This window comes from Moschus berezovskii, chromosome 6 (genome assembly GCF_049115385.1).
Source record: "Moschus berezovskii isolate FMDL1 chromosome 6, NW_MosBer_1.0, whole genome shotgun sequence".
In the NCBI taxonomy this organism is placed as follows: domain Eukaryota; kingdom Metazoa; phylum Chordata; class Mammalia; order Artiodactyla; family Moschidae; genus Moschus; species Moschus berezovskii.
Genome location: NC_142465.1, coordinates 59,633,886 through 59,657,403, shown reverse-complemented (window position 1 = coordinate 59,657,403; position 23,518 = coordinate 59,633,886). Strand labels below are relative to the sequence as shown.

The window sequence follows — 23,518 nt, the reverse complement described above, 5'->3', positions numbered from 1 at the left end:
GGGATTAACATATACACACTACTATAAAAAAAAAAACAAACATATACACACTACCATAGATAACCAACAAGGAACTATGATATAGCACAGGGAACTAAACTTAATATTTTGAAATAATGGGAAAAGAATATATGGGAAAATAATATGAAATAAACATGTATATGTATTAATAAATCACTTGCTATACACTTGAAACTAACAAAACGTTGTAAATTAACTATACTTCAATTAAAAACTTTTTAAGAAGATGGAGCTGTACATGACTCATTAGAAAATATGGATACATAAATCTATTATATGTTGTTTTATTCTGTACTATTATTTAAAGAAAAACACAGAAGATAAAATGAGTGGGGGGAAAGTCATATGCAGAGATACTATAAAACCACCACTAAATCAATGACAATACTCTCATGAAAGCAGTAGGTGTTATACTCAAACATGCTTTAAGAGAAAAGTTCAACTTATTTTTTAAAAGCCAGAATCAACCATGAAGCCCAATAAAGACAGAAGAGAAAAATCATTGGAGAAGAAATCCAATAATGAAATTGTGTACATTTGTGAATTGCTTAGATTTATGCTTTAAAATGTATTCTCAAAATTCTTTAATTAAAAACATAATTCTAATAAAAAGCTACATATGAATATTGTAATTTCTGTGTTCACAGGTATCTATCATCGCATGGAAAGATATGAAATTCAGGATATAGAATTCAGATCCTTGATACTAAATAGAAAGAAATGGGAAACAGAATTTGCAATTTTTGCAATAGTAAGAATGTATTTGATAAGATGTATACATTTCGGTGGCTCAGAGGTTAAAGTGTCTGCTTGCAATGCGGGAGACCCGTGTTCAATCCCTGGGTTGGGAAGATCTCCTGGAGAAGGAAATGGCAACCCACTCCAATATTCTTGCCTGGAGAATCCCATGGACAGAGGAGCCTGGCAGGCTACAGTCCATGGGGTCACAAAAAGTTGGACACGACTGAGCGACTTCACTTTCACACATTTCAAAAAATTTAAAACATTCAAAAAACTAAGATCATGGCATCTGGTTCCATCACTTGATGGCAAGGGGAAGGGGAAAAAGTGGAAGCAGTGACAGATTTTATTTTCTTGGGCTCCCAAAATCACTGCTGACAGTGACTGCAGCCATGAAACTCAAAGACACTTGCTCCTCGGAAGGAAAGCTATGACAAACCTGGTGGTGGTTTAGTCGCTAAGTCAAGTCCAACTCTTGTGACCCCATGGACTGTAGCCCGCCAGGCTCCTCTTTCCATAGCATTTTCCAGGCAAGAATACTAGAATGGGTTGTCATTTCCTCTCCAGGGGATCTTCCCGACTCATGGACTGAAACCAGGTCTCCTGCATTGCAGGCAAATTTTTTACAGACTGAGCAACCAGGGAAACCCTAGTGACAAACTTAGACAGTGTTATTAAAAAGCAGAGACATCACTGTGCTGCTGTGGTTTTTTCCAGTACATACGTATAGATGTGAGAGCTGGACCATAAAGAAGGCTGAGCGCCGAAGAATTGATGCTTAACTGTGGTGCTGGAGAAGACTCTTCTGAGTCCCTTGCACTGCAAGATCAAACCACTCCAACCTAAAGGAAATCAACCCTGAATATCCATTGGAAGGACTGATGCTGAAGCTGAAGCTCCAATACTTTGACCACCTTATGTGAAAAGACGACTCTTTGGAAAAGACCCTGATGCTGGGAAAAACTGAAGGCAAAGGAGAAGCGGGAGGCAGAGGATGATGGTTACATAACATTACCGACTCAATGGACATGAATTTGAGCAAACTGGGAGATACTGTAGGACAGGGAAGCCTGGGGTGCTTCATCCACTGCATATTCCAAGAGCAGGAGACAGAGCAGGCATTTTGTAATGACATTTGGTTCTTATTCTCTTTGAAGAATACTAGGGTAATTCATCTATTGTTGTAATGTTGGTTATAAAGTACTTCCTATCACATTAAATCAAAAGGACCCTTCATGTGTGTACAAATACCAAATCACTCTTTTTTCTATCAAGTTTTTCAAAAAGTACCTACCACTGGCTTTATTCTGAGAAGTAACTTTTGGTTTCTTTCTGTAGGAACACTGTGACAATAGATGGTGATTCTCCACAGGAATTTAGTATTTATAAAGTGTTGCCTACCACAATTAAGGAATATTTATCCCTCAATATCTTAAAAAAAAAATAGGTAAGATTATACTCCGTAACTGTCCTTTCATTTTGTGTCAACAGTGGAATTGAGGTAAAATATACTAAAGTTGTGAGAGTATCTATAAAGACATGTTATAAAAGAATTAGTCTTGTATCAGAAAGCACAGAAAGATTAAACTGAAAATTTTAAGCATTCTCTGTCATAAATAAGCCAAGTGATTTGATATTTATATACATCTCTAATGAAGTCTGTGCTTTCTTAGGATATCTTAATACCTACTAGATTCACTTTGTTAACTCAATCTGGAGTCTCAAAATTATATATATATGCATATTTTTTTTCAAATGTCAAAGAGAAATTAAGCTCCTGCTGTTTCTCCAGACCACTAAGATTATATGTAATCCATAAGTTAGCAGCATGCAAGAGTTAAAAAAAAGATAATCATGTGAATGGAGAGTGAATCTAATTGTTGAATTTCAACTGTGAATGATTTAACCTTTGCATTTAAGTCTGGAAAAATTAAATCCTTTAAAAGAAGTTCATAAACCTTGAGGAAACCCCTTATCGATGCTTGGATAACACCTGGTAATAAAGAAGACAAATTAACAAGATTTTGAAAATTTGGCCATAGGATAAAGCCAAAGCATAGGAAATCACTTTTCTGCTCTTAGTCGCTGGTTGTCCCAGGAAGGATCAACTTCCTGTCTTGGACCCTGGTGCCTAAATTAAAGGAGGGAAGATATCATTCCAGTCTTCCGGCTCACAAAAAACAAAATGCAAAACTCACTGAAGAGGAAAACGTCACCCCCAACATATCCTGTGAGATGAATCTGCTTTTCTAATATGTGTTTTTAAATTTAGTTCAAAGAACTGACAATGACAAAGTCACATCTTCAACAAGTTAGTAGACTTTAAAGTTTAATGTACTATATTAACTTCTTCAATGCCAATCTTAAAATTTGCTAAGGGGAAAAACAGTTTGATCATTTAAATTATTAAACTTAATGCTTATTTCAATTCCTTCAAACTACATTATTTAATTTTGGAAATGTGTAATTTTCTGTATGTGTGTGTATATATGCCAGTCACATAACAACATGTCACCTAAACACTGCTTAAAACAAGTATTTAAAATAATTGTATATGTTTAAGTAACAGATTCTATACTGAGTTTTTAACAAGTAGAGCCATGATGACCAAATTATAAAAGTATTTTAATTCTTAAACAGCGTTGCTTGAATAGCTGAAGAGTGCCTTTTCTCTAAGAACTGCTTGTCCAGCAGAAAATCAGTAAGAACAGGAAAGAATTCCACCAGCATCCCATTACAACCTGGAACAGACGATGAAACCCCACATCTGCTACAGACATTTTAACTACAGAAATGGGCAATAAACCACTGTCTTGTTATAATTAAAGGGATGGGGTATGTGAAACTATCTGGAAACGCACAAAGCATTAGACCACATAAAGTATTATGATAATTAAGGAAACATGGCTTGAGCAGTGATTTAAGCAACGGCGGTTGTACTATATAACGCTGGACTGCAACAACACATCTTTTTGTTTGTAGACTTAAGAAAGAAATGAATGTACCTCAAACCTTCGTAGCTCCCTCTCCTTTTACAATGGGCTTTCACATACACTAATTTGATTTGTGTCTATATTACAACAACCCTGGGAGGTATGCAGAATGATCATTTGCTCATATTTTAATGTGCTGAATGTAATTTCCACCAATGTGAGACATGATATGAATTAATTATGCCTAAAACATGCTGAAAACAATGAAGATTGCTATTGGATAGATGGGGTTTGGGATCAAAATGAGACATTTTATTAAGAAGAACGTGCAAAATAAAATGGAGTGACCTCTATTCAAAAAACGTACAAGACAGTTATTGTTTAAAATGCTTTAGTACTCATTTTCGATAAAAAGGAATCTGGCATTATAAAAATACATAAAATAGTCATGGATTTATACCATTAATTTACATAAGATATTTTCTGTATAAAGCAAAGTTATAAAATAGTAAAGGTATTCCTATATGAAAGTTACTCCCAGTATAAAATTTTTATGCCTTTTTGTAATTTTTGTCTATCTGTATAAATAAGACATTTTATCCTTTTAAAATTCATAGTTCCATTTAAAAACATAGGCTTTTCTCTCTCTTTTAAATAAAAGTCCACTTGAGGTAGTATGTTAGAACTCGTCCTTGGTCTCATTAGTTTATGTGTCCAAGTCATAAGACTGAAAATTTGAAGTCCTGTGGCTTTCTAAGGTCTGTTTATAGGTACATGGGTGATTTTCTTGCTGAAAATCTGTCCTTTCTTTCCCATCTTCCTCTGACTCATAGTCCAAGTTCGGGGAAGAACGAGCTTTCAAGTGAAAGGCTCTTGGCTGACAATCTGATGACTGCCCAGAGCTTGAAAAGGCATCCAGGTGAGGTCTCCTCAAAGGCTTTCCAAATGTTCCTGAAAAAAAGAAACCCCTTGAGCACATCGGGCCTTTTGGAGCAATCAACAGAATGAATTTCAAATGAAGGGGCATCTTTCCCCATAAATGTGGGGGAACTTTCAAGTCCATGTTATGGGATTCAGGTAGATGGCGATATACTTGTGTTATGGAGGGAGACCTTACAGAGTGGGGCTGAAGGCATGTGCACCCCTCTGACACAAACATCCACTGAATACCAGCAGCCCTTCTTCTCCACTTTCAGGACCTATAGTAACATTATCAGCAACAAGTTCCCTGACAGAAGTTCTTCCAAATCCTGTATTCACTAAAAGCCCACCGTTCTCCACAAAGTGCATTTGGATAGTCATGTACAAGTAAAATGTGCCTCAGTACAGTAAGCCTCTTTCAAAATAACCCATATGTCTTGCCATTTCTTCCTCAGTAGCAAACAATAATTCTGTTGACTCAAATTATCTCTGAGGGCCTATAAAATTATTATTCATATTTTTAAAAAGGGATATAAATAATTATACCATGAGAAAACATGACATTTCTTAAAAGTTGGGTAAAATACTTAAAAATTCTACTTTTTTTTTTTTTTAGAAGACAAGATGTGGTTCAGTTTTCCATATTTCCATGCAGCAAAAAGATGATCTCAGTTCTTCCACTCAATCGTCCTCATGCACTAGACTAAAAACTTCAGAAATGAATCTCAGTGTCAGCCAGTGTCCACTGCCACCCCTGTGGGCTTTAGGATTCCAACAGCCTCCTCTGTAGGAGGCAGCCCAGCCTGGCTGATGAGCAGCTGCTGCCAGGTAGGACGCCGTCTGCTCTCTGACTGTGGGTTTAGTTATAAGCCAGCAGACATCCCAAACCGCAGTCATGCCATGCACACAACTCCACCCCAGAGGCTGCTGTAGCCCAAAACCACGTTTTCCACATGACTGACAAACTGTGCTCCTCAGTCACTTCCAAAACTCTTGTCTTCAAGGACGATGCCACACACAGAGTTGCCCAGAAAGTTCCTAAGGCTTAGCGTTGGATTAAATACCTAATCAAGTAAAATCCCCATGTCTGCCTCTGCTTTTAGAAACAAGGATACTAATTAATAGGATGTCACGACAGCACCATTAAAAAAGATACATATACACACCAGAAACTATTCTTCACTATTCAGTCTGGCGTTCAAATCCCTCATGGCTCTCCCCCATGCAACTTGCAATGTGGGTCTGGAGTCAAGGTACCTAATAATTTAATAAACTTACCCATGAAAGAATTACTCAGAGCAACTGATGGTGGCTCTGGACTTGGACTAAAATCTGCAGAAGACTTGTTCAGACATAAGTTGTTCATTCCAGGTCCTTCGTGTTGAGAATAAGAGCTGAGTAACTTCTTCGCATGAGAAGGCCATCCTGTATCACTGACGCTCTGCTCGCAGGATTCCTCTGAAGGATGAGGACATGGGTAGCACTCTTTCTTCTTTATGTAACTGGGCTCGTAGTGGTCCATTAGAGCTGATCTCAGGTCAGGACCACAACCTTTTAAAAATGGGAACAATATTGGGAGACAGAGTTAATGCTTCTAGAGGTCTCTCCGCATATATATGGAATTTAGAAAAATGGTAACCTGAACCCTGTATAAGAGACTGCAAAAGAGACCTAGGCATTTAGAACAGTCTTTGGGACTCTGTGGGAGAGGGTGAAGGTGGAATGATTGGGGAGAATGGAATTGTAGCATGTATATTATCATAAGTGACCAGTCCAGGTTCGACGCATAAATTTTCCTCTGTTCATTTCTTTGCATTTGTGCTTTTTTAATAAAAATACTTTTAACTGTAAAGAAAAAAAAATTATAAAAAAAAAAAAAGAAATGAAAACCAGATACCTGTATGATAGGCTTCAAAAGGATCTGAGCCATACACACTCCCCTTCAAATACACAGGGCCTGAGGGTCCCAAAAAGGGACACAGGAATGGGTCTGTGGCAGCTTCCACATCAGCTTCACTGCTGTTGTCAACATGGCATGTCCCTTTAAAACACATGTTTTAATCAGTGAACTGTAAGTTCAATTACCATTCAGCCGTCTCTTCACTTTTGACAGTTTCCATATTTATAGATGAAAAGTTCAGACAGAATATACTAAGGAAATACTGCAGAAATTTATGGAAGGGTTTTTTCAAAATTTAATGATGCCCAGAGATTAGTGATTAAATAACCTTATGATATCTTACTAAAAGAGAACTTGATGAACTAGATGTGTTAACCTCATTGCTGACCCCGCTCCCTGGTTTCCAAGAGAAATCAATCTGTGCATGGACATTGTGGATGAAGCAGTGATGATTTGAACCACATGATGCTACCAGCACTGCCTGCTTCCTCCAGAAAGTCACTGATGACCAGGATGAGGTACTGGCTCTTAACCAATGACCTCTTAATGCCCGGCTCAAAGATGAAATCGGCCAAAAAGAAAAAAAACAAACAGAAACCTATCATGAGTTATCTGCGCTAAGCAATCCAGAAATGATATTCTGGTTAGCAGGGGACACAGCAGCTGAAGGACAAGAAACATCATGAGGGTTAGAGATGCCACAACGGACCATGTACCTGGGCAGCAGGAACTGGGCAGTCCTTGTGAGGGGTGGTCTCAGCAAGAAGCAAATATGTAGAATGTGGTTCAATACCACTGGCTATCTCTAGGGCTATTCTGAGAGAGGCCTGATCTCCAGCCACAGCACCCAGCAGACATGGCACTATTATGCTCCAGTTCTGTCCCTTTACTTTTTAAAAAGGCTTTTCAGTAAACCTGGCTCTATTCAAGTGAGCTTGGGCTTGTGCTCTTTGCAAGCAAATGAGTCTAATCAGAACAACTGCATTTATGCTCAAATCGTTTCTTCTATCTCTGTACCCTCTGTCACTGCCTTGTCAAGCTCTTTGCAATTATTTGTTGAACTTTTTGTCTCACTGCTGACTAAACTGTAAAACTGGAAACATTCTTCCCTCCAAACTATGGAGTCCACCACAGAGCATATACTTAATCAACACTCATGAGAAAAGACGGTAAAATATCTATAGCTTCTACTTAAGAAGCACTTAATATGTGTCAAGCACCATATACTATCATTTTATCTAATGTTCACAACAACCTAATAGGGAAGAATTGTAATTGCCCAAGGATACACAGGGAGTAAGTGTCAGAAGTGGGTCTTGAACCAAGCTGATGCTCTTATATCATGCAGCCTCCATTATAATTCTTTATATAGTTCTTAAAGTGAGAGTCAGAATTATAAGTCTCTAATAGAATGATTTTAAATCATTTGACTTTTGAGACCATGCATGAAACCAGTTAGTATCACTGAAGTTAAGAAGAACATTCAGGGCCAAAGAACATTTACGACATAAAGGAAATACTACATAGCATGGAGGAATTAAATTTTACCTAACCTACTTGTCTTCTTTTATTGCTAGAAACAAAGATTTTTCTTAGAACTATTTACTATCAGCTTTGCTAGTGATTTTGGGCCAGGTCCTAAATATATGAGTGTATCAATTCCATGTGGAAATTAACATTGTATTTGAACTTTCCAAAGGGTTATTTCAAAACGCCAATAGCCCATGTTGGTTTTAAACACGTACCATTACTATCGTGCTGTGGTAAGAAAAATCCGCCTCCAGAAGAAGTGACGAACTGGTGGTGGCTTCCGTTTTCTGAGGAGATGTACCCGTCCTGTCTGTCCGCTAATGTTCCCTGAGATGACAAATAACTCGGGATATCAGCTGGCAAGTTGGTCTCATCTGTAATCAACAACAGTGTTCTATGAACCAAGAATGGTCACAACTGCCACACAGGCTTCCCTGATGAATGGTATATGCCCTTTTGTTTTCTGTTTAAATCAAATCAATCTACCCTTGCAAAACCATCTTGATGTACAGCACACCAGGGCTCTGCTGCTCTGGGGCACCTCAGCTGATTTTCTGCTTTGTGGCCTGTGGGATACTCCTCTCAAATTTCTTTACTTCTATTTTTATTTTTTTAAATCTTTGTCTGCACTGGGTTTTTTCTGCAGTGCACAGGCTCTTTGGCGTGTTGCCCAAGCTTCCCTAGTTGCGGCACATGGGTTTAGTGGCCTGCGCCATGTGGGGATCTCAGTTCCCCGACCAGGAATCGAACCCGAGTCCCCTGCATTGGAGGATGGATTCTTAACCTCTGGACCACCAGGGAAGTCCCACTCCTCCCAACTTTCAAAGACAACAAATGCTTACAAAGATAAAGATAATTTTCATGAGACAGTATTTTAGATACTATCTAAGCTTGATTTCTGCCATATTCTTGACTTTGTATCATTCACTGATAGAGGAGTTTGCCTACACAATCAAAGCCCCTTTCTCCTACATGCCTGCATACACACACACGCACACATGCTCGCAAGGGACAAGACAACGGCCGAGCATAAGCCTCATGACTGAAGGCCGTTTCTGGCCGTCCACCACCATCTGAGGGTGTGCGCTACCCGAAGCTCTGCATGGTCTCTCACAGCCAACATGCTGTTCTGTTGAGGTTCTGACAAAAAGCACTCATCTTCAACCATCAGCTTTATTCTGGGCCGGGATGTTATTTTTAGCTAACCATAGTTGCCCAGCTTGAAACAAATGAGTCACCCTCGTGACGTGGCCTCAGATTGCGACAGACACACTCAGAAGCAAATCTCGGCGGGACCACAAACACACACACGACCCCTGCGCCCCGTGCCAGGCTTCTGTGGACACACCTGTGTTGGTGATGCTGCAGTCTTCGTTCCTCCGCCGTGTGTGGTAGATGATGACCACCCACACGAGCGACGTGCCCACCACGCAGCAAACCACCGCGATGATCACGATGCCCACGGTGGCCCAGCCGTCGTCATCCAGTGACGAGGCCGTCATCTGCGGGGAGTCGCAGGTTGGGGTGGGGATCACGCTGAGGCGCACGTGGCCTCTCTCGGTGCCCAGGGTGTTAGACATTTCACACGTGTACTTCCCAGCATCGCTGATGTCAGAGTCCACAATGATTAGTAGCTGGTTGCCGGCTGCGAAAAAGTGTCTTTCGGTGACCACCAAGGGGCTGTCATCCTTGGTCCAGTTCAGTCTCGGGGGAGGGCTCCCCCCTGCAATGCACTGCAGGACGGCCGTTTCCCCCTTGGTGACAGTTCGATCTAACAGGGGTCTCAAGAACGACGGGGTCTCTGAAACGACAGGTTATGCTTTTTAATCTGTGACATGAAGTTAGGGTTTACACAGCATAAGACCTTGTGCTTCGATTTATTCAAAGGGGAGCTGAAACTGGATTCTCCCACAGCTTCACGCCCATGCCTCTTTAAAACCTGGAACATGGATACGACATCTGGGCTTTCATCATTTGGCTGTCATCTCCTTATAACACCAGTTAAGGATAATATTTACTGTTTCTCTCACTTAGTCTCCCTCATTCTTGGCAAGGTTGGGGAATGATGGAAGTCGGGCAAAGCAAAACATTTTAGACATATTTCAGAAATAGAAAATGTATAAAAATAATATTAAGCACAAGAGTGTGTTGATGGATGAAAAAAATCAGAATGTTTAAATTTTTAAAGGAAAACTTCCTAGTGCTAGATGTCCCCACCTGTATTAAAAGTCTGAAAATAATTTACTTTTATTATTTGGTGTTCATAAGGTTACCCTGATTTACTCTTTCAAAGATATACATATATGATTAATACACTCACATTTTTATTTTTTGCTTAAATTTAACATTTTGTAAGTATTAGTTTGTTTGTTTTCCTTTTATTTTTTATTGAAGGATAATTGCTTTACAGAATTTTATTGTTTTCTGTCAAACCTCAACATGAATCAACCATAGGTATACATATATCCCCTCCCTTTTGAACCTCCCTCTCATCTCCCTCCCCAGAGGGATGATATGGGGAGGGAGGTGGGAATGGGGTTCAAGATGGGGAACACATGTACACCCGGGGCGGATTCACGTCAATGCATGCTTACATTTTTAAAAGGCATCTATTTAGGTAAATGATCCTGAAGCTGGGAGAGATTGAGAGCATGAGGAGATGGGGAAGACAGAAGATGAGATGGTTGGATGTCATCATCAACTCAATGGACATGAGTTTGAGCAAACTCTGGGAGATGGGGAAGGACAGGGAAGACTGACGTGCTGCAGTCCATGGGGCTGCAAAGAGCTGGACACAACTGAGTGACTGAATAACAACAAAGTAAATGGTAAAGGATGACCTCATTTCCAGAGTACAGGAGGCTGAGAGAGAGCCAGGCCTCTGAATTTATTCAGATACTTATTTTTTTAATATCCTTTATACTGTTAAGACTTTAAGTACAGATTGTATAATGGAAAGAGTAGAGAAAGGTAATTCTAGCAAAAAGGGAGAGCATCAAAGCATTACTCTTCCCCCTCCTCAGAAAGGAGGGGGCAGGTTCATCTCACTGCCCACAGGTCTGAAGGTGTGATGTATTCCCTGACCTGAAAGTTTCTGAGAAGCCACTGTCGCCTCCAGGAAAGGTCACTGTCCTACAGATCAGCCCTCACCCTCATGAGTTCTGACACTACTTAGGGCCTTTGGGTGAGCTGGTATCCTAAAGACTAACATGTATCACAGAATTGGAAAGCATCCACTCACCGAGGACAGTGAGAGTTGCGTTTGCAGAAATGCTGCCGGCGCTGTTTTGAGCGGTGCAGCTGTACACCCCGATGTCCTCTATCTTCACGTCCACGATGAAGAACACGTCATCTTCAGGCATCACGTGCATGCGTCTCTCCCTCGCGGCCGGGAAGTCCGTGCCCCCGTCTTTCTGCCAGGCAATCTGAGGGGCCGGGTGTCCCAGCGCAGCGCACTCCAAGCGCGCCATGGCCCCGGCACGGATGGTGAGGTCCATGGGGGTCTTGGTGAATGAAGGAAGCACTGAAATAAGAAACACAACACGGGGGCATTAGCGTCCTGGAGTTAGGAGGTTCATTTTCATCCCCCCCACCCCCGTTTTCTTGGATACTTACAAATGCCCCTGACATAGTAAGGCAGGGGTTGTTTCCAACTGCAAGAGATGGAGTGATCAAGAAGCTCCTCAAGGTTACACAGGTACAGAAATGACCGAGTCAGGATGAAACAGGTCACCTGAGCTTCACACTGATGGTCTTTCTGCTATTTTCCAGTCACTTTTTAGTTTCCTTAATAATTACCTGTGAGACCTTAGGCAAATCAGTTCATCTGTTTGTACCCTGGCTACTCCATCTTTTTATTTTTATTTTTTAAAGTTCCTCCTGGCTCTAACATTCTATGACTTTAGACATGTGTTTTGGCCTACAATTTTCTGTTCTATGTGTCAGGCCTCAGCAGTTATTTGTGGCATGAACACATTAATGAGCCATATCTTCCACCATGGACAATAAAAACAATGAAACGATAAACTGCAAAACTGTCTACCTGCCACACAAAGCACAGGATGAGACGCCTGCATCGGCAGCAGCTGCTGCTTACTGCATCTACCGAGCACTTACTCTACTCCAGGTGTTCTGCTGAGTCCTTTACACAAATTATTTCATTTCACAGGTATACCTCTGTAAGGGAGGTATCATTATTCCTATTTGAAAGATGTAGGAATGGAGACACAGAGAGGTTAAGTAACTTGCTGAGAGTCCCACAGCTGATAGCAGGAGAGGCAGGACTCAAACCGAGATCTCTAAGCTAAAGGTGGTGTGCTTTCTGTTGATGGGACTGTAAACCAGTGCAGCTACTACAGAAAACAGTATGGAGGTTTCTCAAAAAACTAAAAACACAGTGGCCTTATGACCCAGAAATTCCACTCCTGGGCACATGCCTAGAAAAGAGGTAAATTTGAATTCTAAAAGATATATGTACTCCAATGTTCACAGCAGCACTATTTACAATAACAAAGACATAGAAACAAGCCAAGTACCCTTCAGCAGATGATTTACAAAGGAATATGAGTCATAAAAAGGAATGAAATAATGTCATTTGCAGCAACACGAGTGGGGACCTAGAGATTCTCGTACTAGTGAAGTGAGTCAGACAAAGACTATATCACTTATATCTGGAACCTAAACAAATAATACAAGTCAATCTATGTGTATAAAACAGACTCACAAACACAGAAAACAAACTTATGGTTACCAAAGGGGAAAGGGGCTGAGAGAAACTAGGAGAATGGGATTAATAGATACCAACGACATAAAACAGACAAGAATCTAGGATTTCCCATAAGACACAGAGAACTATATTCAATATAGTGTAATAACTTATAATGGAAAATAATTTGAAAAAATATACATATAACTAAATCACTTTACTGCGTACCTGAAACTAACACAACACTATAAATCAACTATATCTGAATTAAAAAAAAAAAAAAAGGTGATACTCTTTACCTCTTTTCTTCATGGTCTTCCTCATCAGACCAAGCACACCATGAACTCTCAAAGAGCAAAAAGTGTCCGGTTTATCTGGGTTACCCACCATGCTAAGCATGGGGTCTTCAACACAATAACAGCTAGCTTAGGTACACATAGCCAAGAATATTAATAGTGTGCAGTGAGAGGTAGGGAAAGGCAGGGTTTAGGTGGAGAACTCTGAGAGCAGAGGACAGCATTGGCAATAAGAGAAAGAGAAGAAATCTGTTTCATAAAAACATATCTTTAAATGCAAGAGGAAAAGTCAGATCACATACTATTTACTGTGAGCTTAGCTTTGACAGAGTAGGATGAACCGAAGTGATTGGAGATGACACACTGGTATTTCCCTTCACTGGTAAATTCCACGTTACGGAGTCGAAGAATGGTGGTGTACTCCATCACCTCGCCACCTTGGGCCCGGAGGTGTGCATAATTTTCCATTTCAGCATCGTGCAGTAGCTCATTGTCTTTTTTCCAAGCGAAAGTCATTGGGGAATCACTGCTGCTGGCAGCCGAGCAGATAAAACTCAAATTGGAACCTTTTATTGCCGACTGCGTTTCTGGCTGAACCGTGATCTGGGGTTTAGGAAAATCATCTGTTCAAAATGGAGAGGAGGAAACAAAACAGCTTTAAAGCTTGAGAGTCCAAATGCTACTCAGATTGGAATACCAAGAAACTCAAAACAGTGGCTTAGGTTTTACACTTTGTGTATGTTTCAGATGGACTAGCAGTCCCAGTGTTGAAACAATAGACTGGGAAAGAGTGTATAAAGTCAGTCATTCATTCTGAATGGAGACTGAGGCCTATTGACACATCACTAACTGAGAGGAGGCTGATATTGTGGAATACGGTTTACTCCAGACCTCCTGTGCTTTTTTTTTTTTCCTTACAGACGTACAAGAAGAAATTGATCAAGACACGTTCAGGCTCATGGATCACCTTTAAATGCTACTATCAGGAACTGCATTTTTCCCCATGTTCTCCATAAATAAGCAGAAAAATAAATCTAATGTCAATAATGATACTCAATATCACTAAAGACAGCAATAAACATTCCATTTACCAAAACTAGAACTCTTAGTAAGTGTTAGTCACTCAGTCGTGTCCAACCCTTTGAGACCTCATGGACTGTAGCCTGACAGGTTCCTCTGTTCATGGAATTCTCCAGGCAAGAATACTGAAGTGGGCAGCCAGTCTTTTCTCCAAGGGTCTTCCCGACCCAGGGATTGAACCTGGGTCTCCTGCATTGCTGGCAAATTCTTTACCATCTGAGCCACCAAGAAACCCAAAGAGCAGTCATTTTTAGGTAGAGCAGGAGAAAACAACCCTGCAGTGAAAGACAAGCATCCCTCAAGCTCTCTGTGGGCCCCTGGTTCCAGCCTGGAGTTTAGGGTGGACAATCCATCAGGTCACTGTGCTACACTGTCAGAGCTACATTATAATTACAGATAAGCAGCTCTGTCATTCCTAACAGTTATATTTAATTCTGTTACTTTTTTGGAAAAGTTACCTTTCTGAACTTCAGTTTCTCAGAGATGGTCTATACCCAGAAAAAAGCATCTTAAATCAACCAAAAGGTATTATTTGGGTGCACTGAAAAAATGATGCACGCACGCGTGTGTGTGTATGTGTATGAACAGGGTATGGAGGACCCTTTGACAACTCCAATGCAGCTAATTTCCAATGCCACACCTGTATGTTGTAACCAGGATGGTTTCTTTTTCTGTAGGACTATTCTAAAATTCTCATCCGGTAAATCAAGGTTGATTCACAATGAAGGGAGTGAAAAATCCATGGATGTGACACATACACAAACACACACCTACACCTACACATATATATTTCTCAAAGTAACAGAGAGTTGTATCTTGAGACTGCTGCTGCTAAGTCACTTCAGTCGTGTCTGACTCTGTGTGACCCCACAGACGGAAGCCCACCAGGCTCCCCCGTCCCTGGGCTTCTCCAGGCAAGAACACCGGAGTGGGTTGCCATTTCCTTCTCCAATGTGTGAAAGTGAAAAGTGAACGTGAAGTCACTCAGTCGTGTCCGACCCTTAGCGACCCCACGGACTGCAGCGTACCAGGCTCCTCCATCCATAGGATTTTCTAGGCAAGAGTAATGGAGTAGCTTGCCATTGCCTTCTCCGTATCTTGAGACTAGAGAACTAACAAAGACCATGGAAAAGGAATAGCTCAGGCCCTTACAAATGAATGCCAAATGCTTATTTAGATTCAAAAGCTACATCAGATATTTTATTTGCAGAAACTGTTGGTACCACTTAATGCAGCAATGTAAAAAAAAATATATATATGTTTTTCTTGTCCTTAACTAAACAATTGTAGGCAAAGCAGTTTTAAATAAAATTTAAAGACAAATGTAGAATTGGGCTCTGTAATATCTTAACACACATACTAAAATTCAAGTGAATTTTGATTTCATGTTCTATATGCAAATTTAGTTTTGCAAAGGTCTCCATGACATCAGATAGTAAACAGCAGAGTAATGCAGTAGACTTGCCGGGAGAAATATCAATTGCCAGGAGAAATATCAATCGCTGGGAAAAATATCAATAACCTCAGATACGCAGATGACACCACCCTTATGGCAGAAAGCAAAGAAGAACTAAAGAGCTTCTTGATGAAAGTGAAAGAGGGGAGTGAAAAAGCTGGCTTAAAACTCAACATTCAGAAAACTAAGATCATGGCATCTGGTCCCATCACTTCATGGGAAATAGATGGGGAAACAATAGAAAGAGTGACAGACTTTATTTTTTTTAGGCTCCAAAATCACTGCAGATGGTGACTGCAGACATGCAGTTAAAAGACGCTTGCTCCTTAGAAGAAAAGTTATGACCAACCTAGACAGCATATTCAAAAGCAGAGACATTACTTTGCCAACAAAGGTCCTTGTAGTCAAAGCTATGGTTTTTACCGTGGTCATGTATGGATGTGAGAGTTGGACTGTGAAGAAAGCTGATCGCCGAAGAATTGATGCTTTTGAACTGTGGTGCTGGAGAAGACTCTTGAGAGTCCCTTGGACTGCAAGGATATCCGACCAGTCCATCCTACAGGAAATCAGTCCTGAATATTCATTAGAAGGACTGATGTTGAAGCTGAAACTCCAATACTTTGGCCACCTGATTTGAAGAACTGACTCACTGGAAAAGACCCTGATGCTGGGAAAGACTGAAGGCAGGAGAAAGGGATGACAGAGGATGAGATGGTTGGATGGCATCACTGACTCGATGGACATGAGTCTGAGCACGCTCTGGAGTTGGTGATGGACAGGGAATCCTGGTGTGCTACAGTCTATGGGGTCACAAAGAGTCAGACACGACTGAGTGACTGACCTGAACTGAATGCAGTAAACAGGAGACTGCACCAGAGAGACGGAAGCCTGGGTGTCTGAGCCAGATCTGCTAACTAGCTCTCTGAAGTTGGGTAAGCAGACTTCTACGCTGAGAGGCTTGGATGATAAAACAATGAACCTTAAATTTATTTACAATACACTCAAACTTTCTGTTACTTGTTTTTACTCACCAACAGTAAAATTTTAGATATCAACACTGACTCAATGGACAAGAATCTGAGCAATCTCTGGGAGACAGGTGAGGACAGCGGAGCCTGATATACTGCAGTCCATGGGGTTGCAACGAGTTGGACTCGACTTAGCAACTGAACAACGACAATAAAATTTTTAGTAGTCTATAAATCCACTAGCTAATAATTGTCTCTTTCTATTCCCTGTAGCATCTTGTAGCATCTGCACAAGATTCAAGTCAGTCTCTTCACTGAACTCAAGAGAACCTCTCAACAACCCCTGGATTGGGGGGGGCAGACAGCAGTATTCCCATTTCACAGATTAGAAGACTGAGATTTAGGGACTTGCAATTAAGTAGCAGGGCTGCTGCTATCCTCCAATGCTCTCAAGATAACAATGTCTCTTTCCACCAGACCACCCTGGTGCCAACACAAAGAGGAAGAAATTACAGAAAAAAAATGTTTTCATCAGTAAAAACTGCAATCATCAGCAAACTACAGATCCATTCTCCTCTACCCTCAGCAGAAATAAGAGCTTCATTTAGGGTATATAAATTTATGCAAATCCATTCTTTGGACAAATGGGAGAAAAAAAAAAAGAAAGATGAATAAAAGGCAAAGACCACAGTTCCACTCACCACACACAAAGCCATCTGGACTAACAGCAAAAATACTTCTTCCCTTCAACAGCTGAGGATGGGCGCAACTGGCATTTACGAAGTTCTGAAAGTTGTTTTCTGCCACCCACTGTGGGAGCCATTTCAGTTGGCAATCGCACAAAAGGCTTGATGTATTTAAGTGCCTGAGGAGAGTAATTACATTCAATCTGTTTTGTATGAAATGCAGATTTCTACAAGTAAACTAAACTCAAGTAAATATTAACAAAGCATTGAATGGAGAAACCAAATACACACATCCCATGGAATAAATATTCTATAGCGCATCTTAAAATGCAAGACAGGGAACTAGCACCATTTTTTTGTTGTTGGTGGTGATGTTGTTCTTACTGACGGGAGAGACAGAAGTATAGCAATGCTGAAAATATCTCAGTACTGAAAACTGGTTACTATGATGAGGCACTGCGTTATCCTGGGGCTCACAAATTTAAATTGCATATCTAAGAAAAAGAAACTCCTCTTTTCAATAAATGGAACAAAAATCCCACTCCTCCTGCTTTCTGGTAATAAAAAAGTTAAGTAATGTGATGAACGTGCCACATACTTTCAACAGATACATAATCCAGGATGCCCCATCCCTTGACAGTTGGCCCCTCAATGCTTTATGTGAAACTCTTGGAAAGAAAAGAAATGCTTACAGTTGTTGAAGCTTCTTCATTTGTGAAAAAGCATTGCCTTGTAATGACATGATTGCGTTGTCACTCAGGTCTCTGGAAAAGCCACCAAATCAAATACATTAGAGGAAATTATGGTCACTGCGTACCTTCAGGCACCCCCCAAATATTCCATGTGCTGAAATGCACAGATAGGGTGATCAGAGAACTCATCTGGAGGCTTGTGTTCAAGAACAAGGATATCTGACTCAGAGGCAGATTCTGTTACGGTGAGAGAGATTTTATATCACCACATACAGATTTTTTGACTCTTAAGGGCCTAAGCCGTTCTGCCGTGTTATTTTCTTGTATTTCTCATTATTCAAATTAGTGAACTTTAGTAACTTAAATACATATATAGAATTCCTCACAATTATGCTTTTAAAAAACCATCACATATAGAATATCTTCAATGACATGCAACCATGTTAAAGTGATTTTTGTTTACACATTATTACATTTTATTCCTCACAGCAACACAAAAAAGAAGATGGTATAACCACCTTGGCTGGGCATGAAAGGGGCAGATAAGATTTGAACTCAATTATTTTCAATTTCAAAGCTGATGTTCTTAGTCACTAGCCTCTCCTGATACATACAACTTACCAATGGGAAGACAGGTAGGTGTTCAGACAAGAGGTACTTACTAAAACAAACAAACCAATAAACAACCACTTCAGGCAGGACGTTCATAAAATGAAAGAATATTCTGGGCTGATTTTTTTTTTCCACTGGTGCTAACAAGCATTCTGAATTAAAGTCATCCCCGCCTGTACTACTCTGTTTTCCTTTACAGGATTCAGAGTGGACAAAGGAGATTCTGAATGGGATGAGGGGCAAGAGAAGACAGAATCAAGGTCCCAAACGTGGGCAAAGAAAGACGCTGGGGGAGTTATGAAGGTTTGGGAAACTAAAGGAGAAGTTAATGCTCCACGGATCCACTAATTTCACTTTCCCAAAAGTTAAAGGGTCAGATGACCAAAGCCTTTTGGCTAGTTTCCCTTTGAAAACAACTTGTTTCAGGAAGCCCAGCAATACTGTCTTGCCCTTCGAAATTTTGCTCTGCCCAGTCACCCCACTGTAACCCGGACTGCTGCACTGCTGCCATGGCTGGCCGTCCACAGCTTTCTGCAACCCAGGGCTCAGTGGGAAGATGACAAGGAAGCAGTGCACAGATAATAACTATGCACACAGCACCAGTGGCGGTACAAACCGATTGTGTGTTTAAATGGTAACTTCTACTGTCCAGGCTAATAGATAATAAAACCTTTGGCTATAAACATTAAAAGTCAGGCTGGACACACTGTATACTGCTCCAGATTCCCACTGTGCATATCAATATATACATGCACCCTGGTTGGCTCTGAGCTCCTGCAGGTGTTGACTCCCATTGAGGCTGGCTAGCTTCCGCTCTTCGTACCTGAAAACATCTGAGTCCCTAACTGTCATTTCAGAAATGTGTGCCCTCTCCCGGGCAGGCAGAGGTTGTGAAGGAGACAGCTGCTGTGATGGGAGAGGCTGCCCTGGTTTGAGCCCTGCTCCTGCCAGCTGCTAACCTCTAGGTCAGTAGCAAAAGAGGATGAGAAAGAATAAAAGGAGGAAAAACAGGCTGCATGCTTTTTATAATTAAACAACAGCAACAACAAACAAAAGTTCTCCAAGTAGGGTTACAACTCTCCAATCACTCTTAGGAACTGGGGTTGAGGGTGGGGGCGATTGTCTTTATTGATCTTGCAAGTCACCCTCTTAACTGTTCAATTTAAGCAAGGAACTCTTAGAACCTCCATGTCTTAACTTAAAAATTGAGATAACAATAGCTATTAGTTTTCTCATGAGGATTGAGAAATATAAATAAACACCTGACATAATGTTTGATGTGCAGTGGGTACAAAAGAAATAGTAGTTTAAAAAAAAATTAAATATGCCACTGCTTGAGAAACATAACTAAAGAAAACCCCAAAATGATGGAAAGAAACCCTTAAATGCAAAAGAAACATGTATCTGTGCCCTTACACTTTCATACAGGTAGAGACAGATAAGTAGGTAGGTAGACCGACAAAGGACGGATAGATGTGCACACTGTACATGAGAGGATACCAACAAAATTGTAGTCTAGTGTATGTTATCGTCCATGACAAATAAGGGGATAACCATTGTGGACTGTCTTTAAGGTAACTAAACTCCTGCTACTCACAGATGTTCTAATGCATCCAAACCAGTGAAGGCTTTTTTGGTAATGGATCGAATCCGGTTTCCCTGGAGGATTCTTTAAAAAGAAAAGAAAAGTTATAATAGAACAGTTAGTAAAAAGACATTTTGGAGTGCCATTCTCATGAAAAGAACTGCTTTTTAAAACATCTGTGAATATTCTATTTTCTTCAATTAAACAATACATTCTTAAAAAACATATCCCTGACACTGATTTCAGTTCAGCATGGTTGCAAAGCATTTGACAGAGAACCCAGCAAAAACAGGTATTCAAAAGTTACTCTGATGGGTAAAGTAAAGCAGTGATTTTTTTCAAAGAGGCGGAAACCTATTTCAAGTAAAATGTCTCAGAACACTCATAAATAAAACAGTGGAGACTGTCTCCTTACCCACCCACTCCATGGATACCTTCATCACTCACAGAAGTTTAGAACTAAATGGATGTCAATTTGAAAGTTACTCATTTAAAATACAGAATTTGGCCATCTGCAAGGCCATTTTGTGGCCAAATAGAAACATGTTTTTATCCTGTACTGCTTAGAATCCACTGATAACCCACCAATGATCACTGGTCACTGGATTACTTCATTTAAACATTGCTGTGACATTGTGACATTTCAAATGCTGAACTTAGTAAGTGCACTAACCTTTACACAACAGTAATCCCAAGAGTCTAAGCTCTCAAGACAATTGAAAATTCTTATCTGGATATTAAAATCAGCTGCAATAACCCAGTTGCAGAGTAAAAGCACTATAACCAAGAAAGAAAACCTAATTAATACACTTCTTGTATAACAGTAGTCATTTGGGGAAATGACAAAAGGTAGCAACCAGATTAAGCACCTTTTCCCACAACTCTTTAAAGATGTCAACTTGTATGTGGAACTGAGTTTGATTAAGATAAAATGTTTGGGGAACACCCTGGTGGTCCAGTGGTTGGACTCAGGGCTTCAAATGCTGTGACCCCAGGTTCAATTCCTGGTTGGAGAACTAAGATCCCTCAAGCCATGCAGCATAGTAAAAAACAAACAAACAAAAAAATGTTTGGGTCAAAGAGTGACACAAATTATGAAGCAAATCATACTCACAGGCGCCTCAGTTTGTCAAGCCCAGAGAAAGCACCATTCATGTCCTCAATGGTCCAAGAAATTTCATTATTCTTCAGATCTCTAGTTAAAAAGGAAAGATACTGAAACTGGTACCAGATATGTAACGAAATATACAGGCCTTTTTTTTTTTTTTTTTAAATCAAAGTGGCCCAGATGAGATTGGTTGTTATTTATGTGATTCATTAATTAATTTACAGTTGCACTGGGTAGGTCTTCACTACTGTGTCTGGGCTTTCTCTAGGGTGTGTGGGCTTCAGCAGTTGTGGTCCTCAGGCTATAGAGCATGGGCTCAGTTGTTGTGGCCCACGGGCTTAGTTGCTCTGTGGCATGCGAAATCCGCCTGGATCAGGGATCAAACCAGTGTCTCCTGCATTGCCAGGTGGATTCAAACCACTGTGCCACCAAGGAAGCATTCTTTATTAGAGATATGCTTAGAAAGCTAAGATCATGTAATTTCTAATAAATCCTTCATAACTCCCTATATCATCTCTGCCCCTTTCAAAACAATAGAAAACTCTTTCTCTCCTCAACATACTTCTTACCTCCTCCCTCAACATTTTATACTTTTGCCTGAAATTAGGATAGTTGACTCTGGCCCAGTGAACTCCTCTATCAAGATGACTAAATTCTGAAAGACATGAATAGCCTGAAAAATACGGTGAACTTTAAAACCACCATTCCAACCACACAAGGAGCAGGTTGCCAAAGCATACAACATACTTTTCAATTATGTAATGCTTCAAATAGTGAACAGAGCAAAACTTTCTGACAGTGCAAAAATCCAGAGCCCATTGCACAATATTCAAATGAATATTTGAGAGCTTGTTCAAAGGTCAATTAATCCCAGTCTCTCTTCCTTCTCTTGGGACAGAGATCAAGTCTGGATAGAACTGGTTTCACAAACAGGCATCTTCCTTTGCTGCCTTTTATATATCTTTCATGCTCTGGGTAATTTTTAATCTGCATTTTTACGAAGAAAAAATTAGTGGATTTAAAACTGTTTGCCTCTTGAGCAGTTACTAACTTCCTGGAGATTCTGAGAAGGTTAAGTGTAATCACCTCACCAATCTGATCACTGTTCCCTTCTAATCCCTCTAAGAAGCACATATGGATGAAATGGACTGATTTTAATCAAACTGATCTGGGAAAGATTAAGACACTACTTCTGAGGCTGTACACATTTCCTTCACAACAAAGGAAATCTGCTTGGAGAAAAGTAGGTATGCTTAGGAACCAATTAGCTTCATGCACAGAGAGCAAAATGTGTAACTTGCAAAATGTGTAACTTACAAAGTCTTCAAGCTGGAAAGCCCCCGGAAGGCACAATCAGCAATGTAGCTGACTCTGTTATTCCCAATGTGCAATGTATTTAGCAAGCTTAGGCCCAGGAAGCTTGAATCATCCAATCTCGATAAGTGATTGTACGTTAGGTCCCTGTAAAGAGAAAAGGAACAACAGCAGCAAAAAATCAACAATAGCTTTTATTTTCCAATTCAAAGCAGTGATTTGTAGGGAAAAAAAAAAACAAAAAAACAGGTAATATATATTGCCACAATAATCCTTATTTTAAAACTCCTCCTTCTTAATAATACTCAGGTAAACATTATTTCTAATCCTAGTAATTAAAATCTTTTTATTTGAAAATCACCACCATTGCTTTAGCCGCTGTGCCACAGAACTGAAACAGCTAGCTTCAACTTCTCACAAAAAAAACTATGCCTAGGTTTCATGTGAAAAAAAAAGAAAAAAGCTGTCACCTTGGAAACTCTGTTATGAAAATTTCACAGATCAATGGTAAGAAGCTCATGCTCTGGCATGATTCCTGCTCTCAAACCTGAGGAGAATAGCAGGCTACTCACAGCTCACTGAGTTTCTGGCAGAACTCCCAGGCATCAGGGCTGATCCTGTTGATGGCATTCTGACTGAGATGAAGTTCCTGCAGCATCAGCAAGCCGTAAAGCCAGCCTTTGGTAATCTCTGTTAGGTTGTTATGGTCCAGCTGCCTACATTGACAACAAGAGTCAAAACCAGGATCCTAAGTTTATTATCGAGACTCTTCAAAGGAGACACGATTACGGCCTATTACATATGCCTATTGAGGTGTGTAGCCTTTGTTATACAAAGATATCACCAGAAAATACTATGTTTCTACATTCCCAGTCATAACACCTGAAACAAAACTAAATAATAAAGTATAAGATTATCAATGATGAGGCTGTAACACAGGATTTCAAAGAAAAGCTGCTGAATGCTTACT

The 23,518-nt window shown here is 40.2% G+C and overlaps 1 protein-coding gene across 1 annotated transcript in view; it reads right to left on the bottom strand.

The window, feature by feature from the left end:
- Nucleotides 1-2,896: 2,896 nt before the first annotated feature.
- LRIG3 (leucine rich repeats and immunoglobulin like domains 3) overlaps nucleotides 2,897-23,518 on the bottom strand; it is a 53,362-nt gene continuing 32,740 nt past the window's right edge. Inside the window, exons 7-19 of the mRNA XM_055395362.2 lie at nucleotides 23,121-23,264; nucleotides 22,552-22,695; nucleotides 21,241-21,321; nucleotides 20,139-20,210; nucleotides 17,930-18,001; nucleotides 17,253-17,416; nucleotides 13,350-13,670; nucleotides 11,288-11,569; nucleotides 9,395-9,847; nucleotides 8,262-8,420; nucleotides 6,514-6,657; nucleotides 5,895-6,167; nucleotides 2,897-4,646 (exon numbers count right to left, since the gene is read on the bottom strand). Coding sequence (XP_055251337.2) covers nucleotides 4,402-4,646; nucleotides 5,895-6,167; nucleotides 6,514-6,657; nucleotides 8,262-8,420; nucleotides 9,395-9,847; nucleotides 11,288-11,569; nucleotides 13,350-13,670; nucleotides 17,253-17,416; nucleotides 17,930-18,001; nucleotides 20,139-20,210; nucleotides 21,241-21,321; nucleotides 22,552-22,695; nucleotides 23,121-23,264 — 2,554 coding nt within the window. The 3' untranslated portion in view covers nucleotides 2,897-4,401. The remainder of the gene's footprint in view (nucleotides 4,647-5,894; nucleotides 6,168-6,513; nucleotides 6,658-8,261; nucleotides 8,421-9,394; nucleotides 9,848-11,287; nucleotides 11,570-13,349; nucleotides 13,671-17,252; nucleotides 17,417-17,929; nucleotides 18,002-20,138; nucleotides 20,211-21,240; nucleotides 21,322-22,551; nucleotides 22,696-23,120; nucleotides 23,265-23,518) is intronic.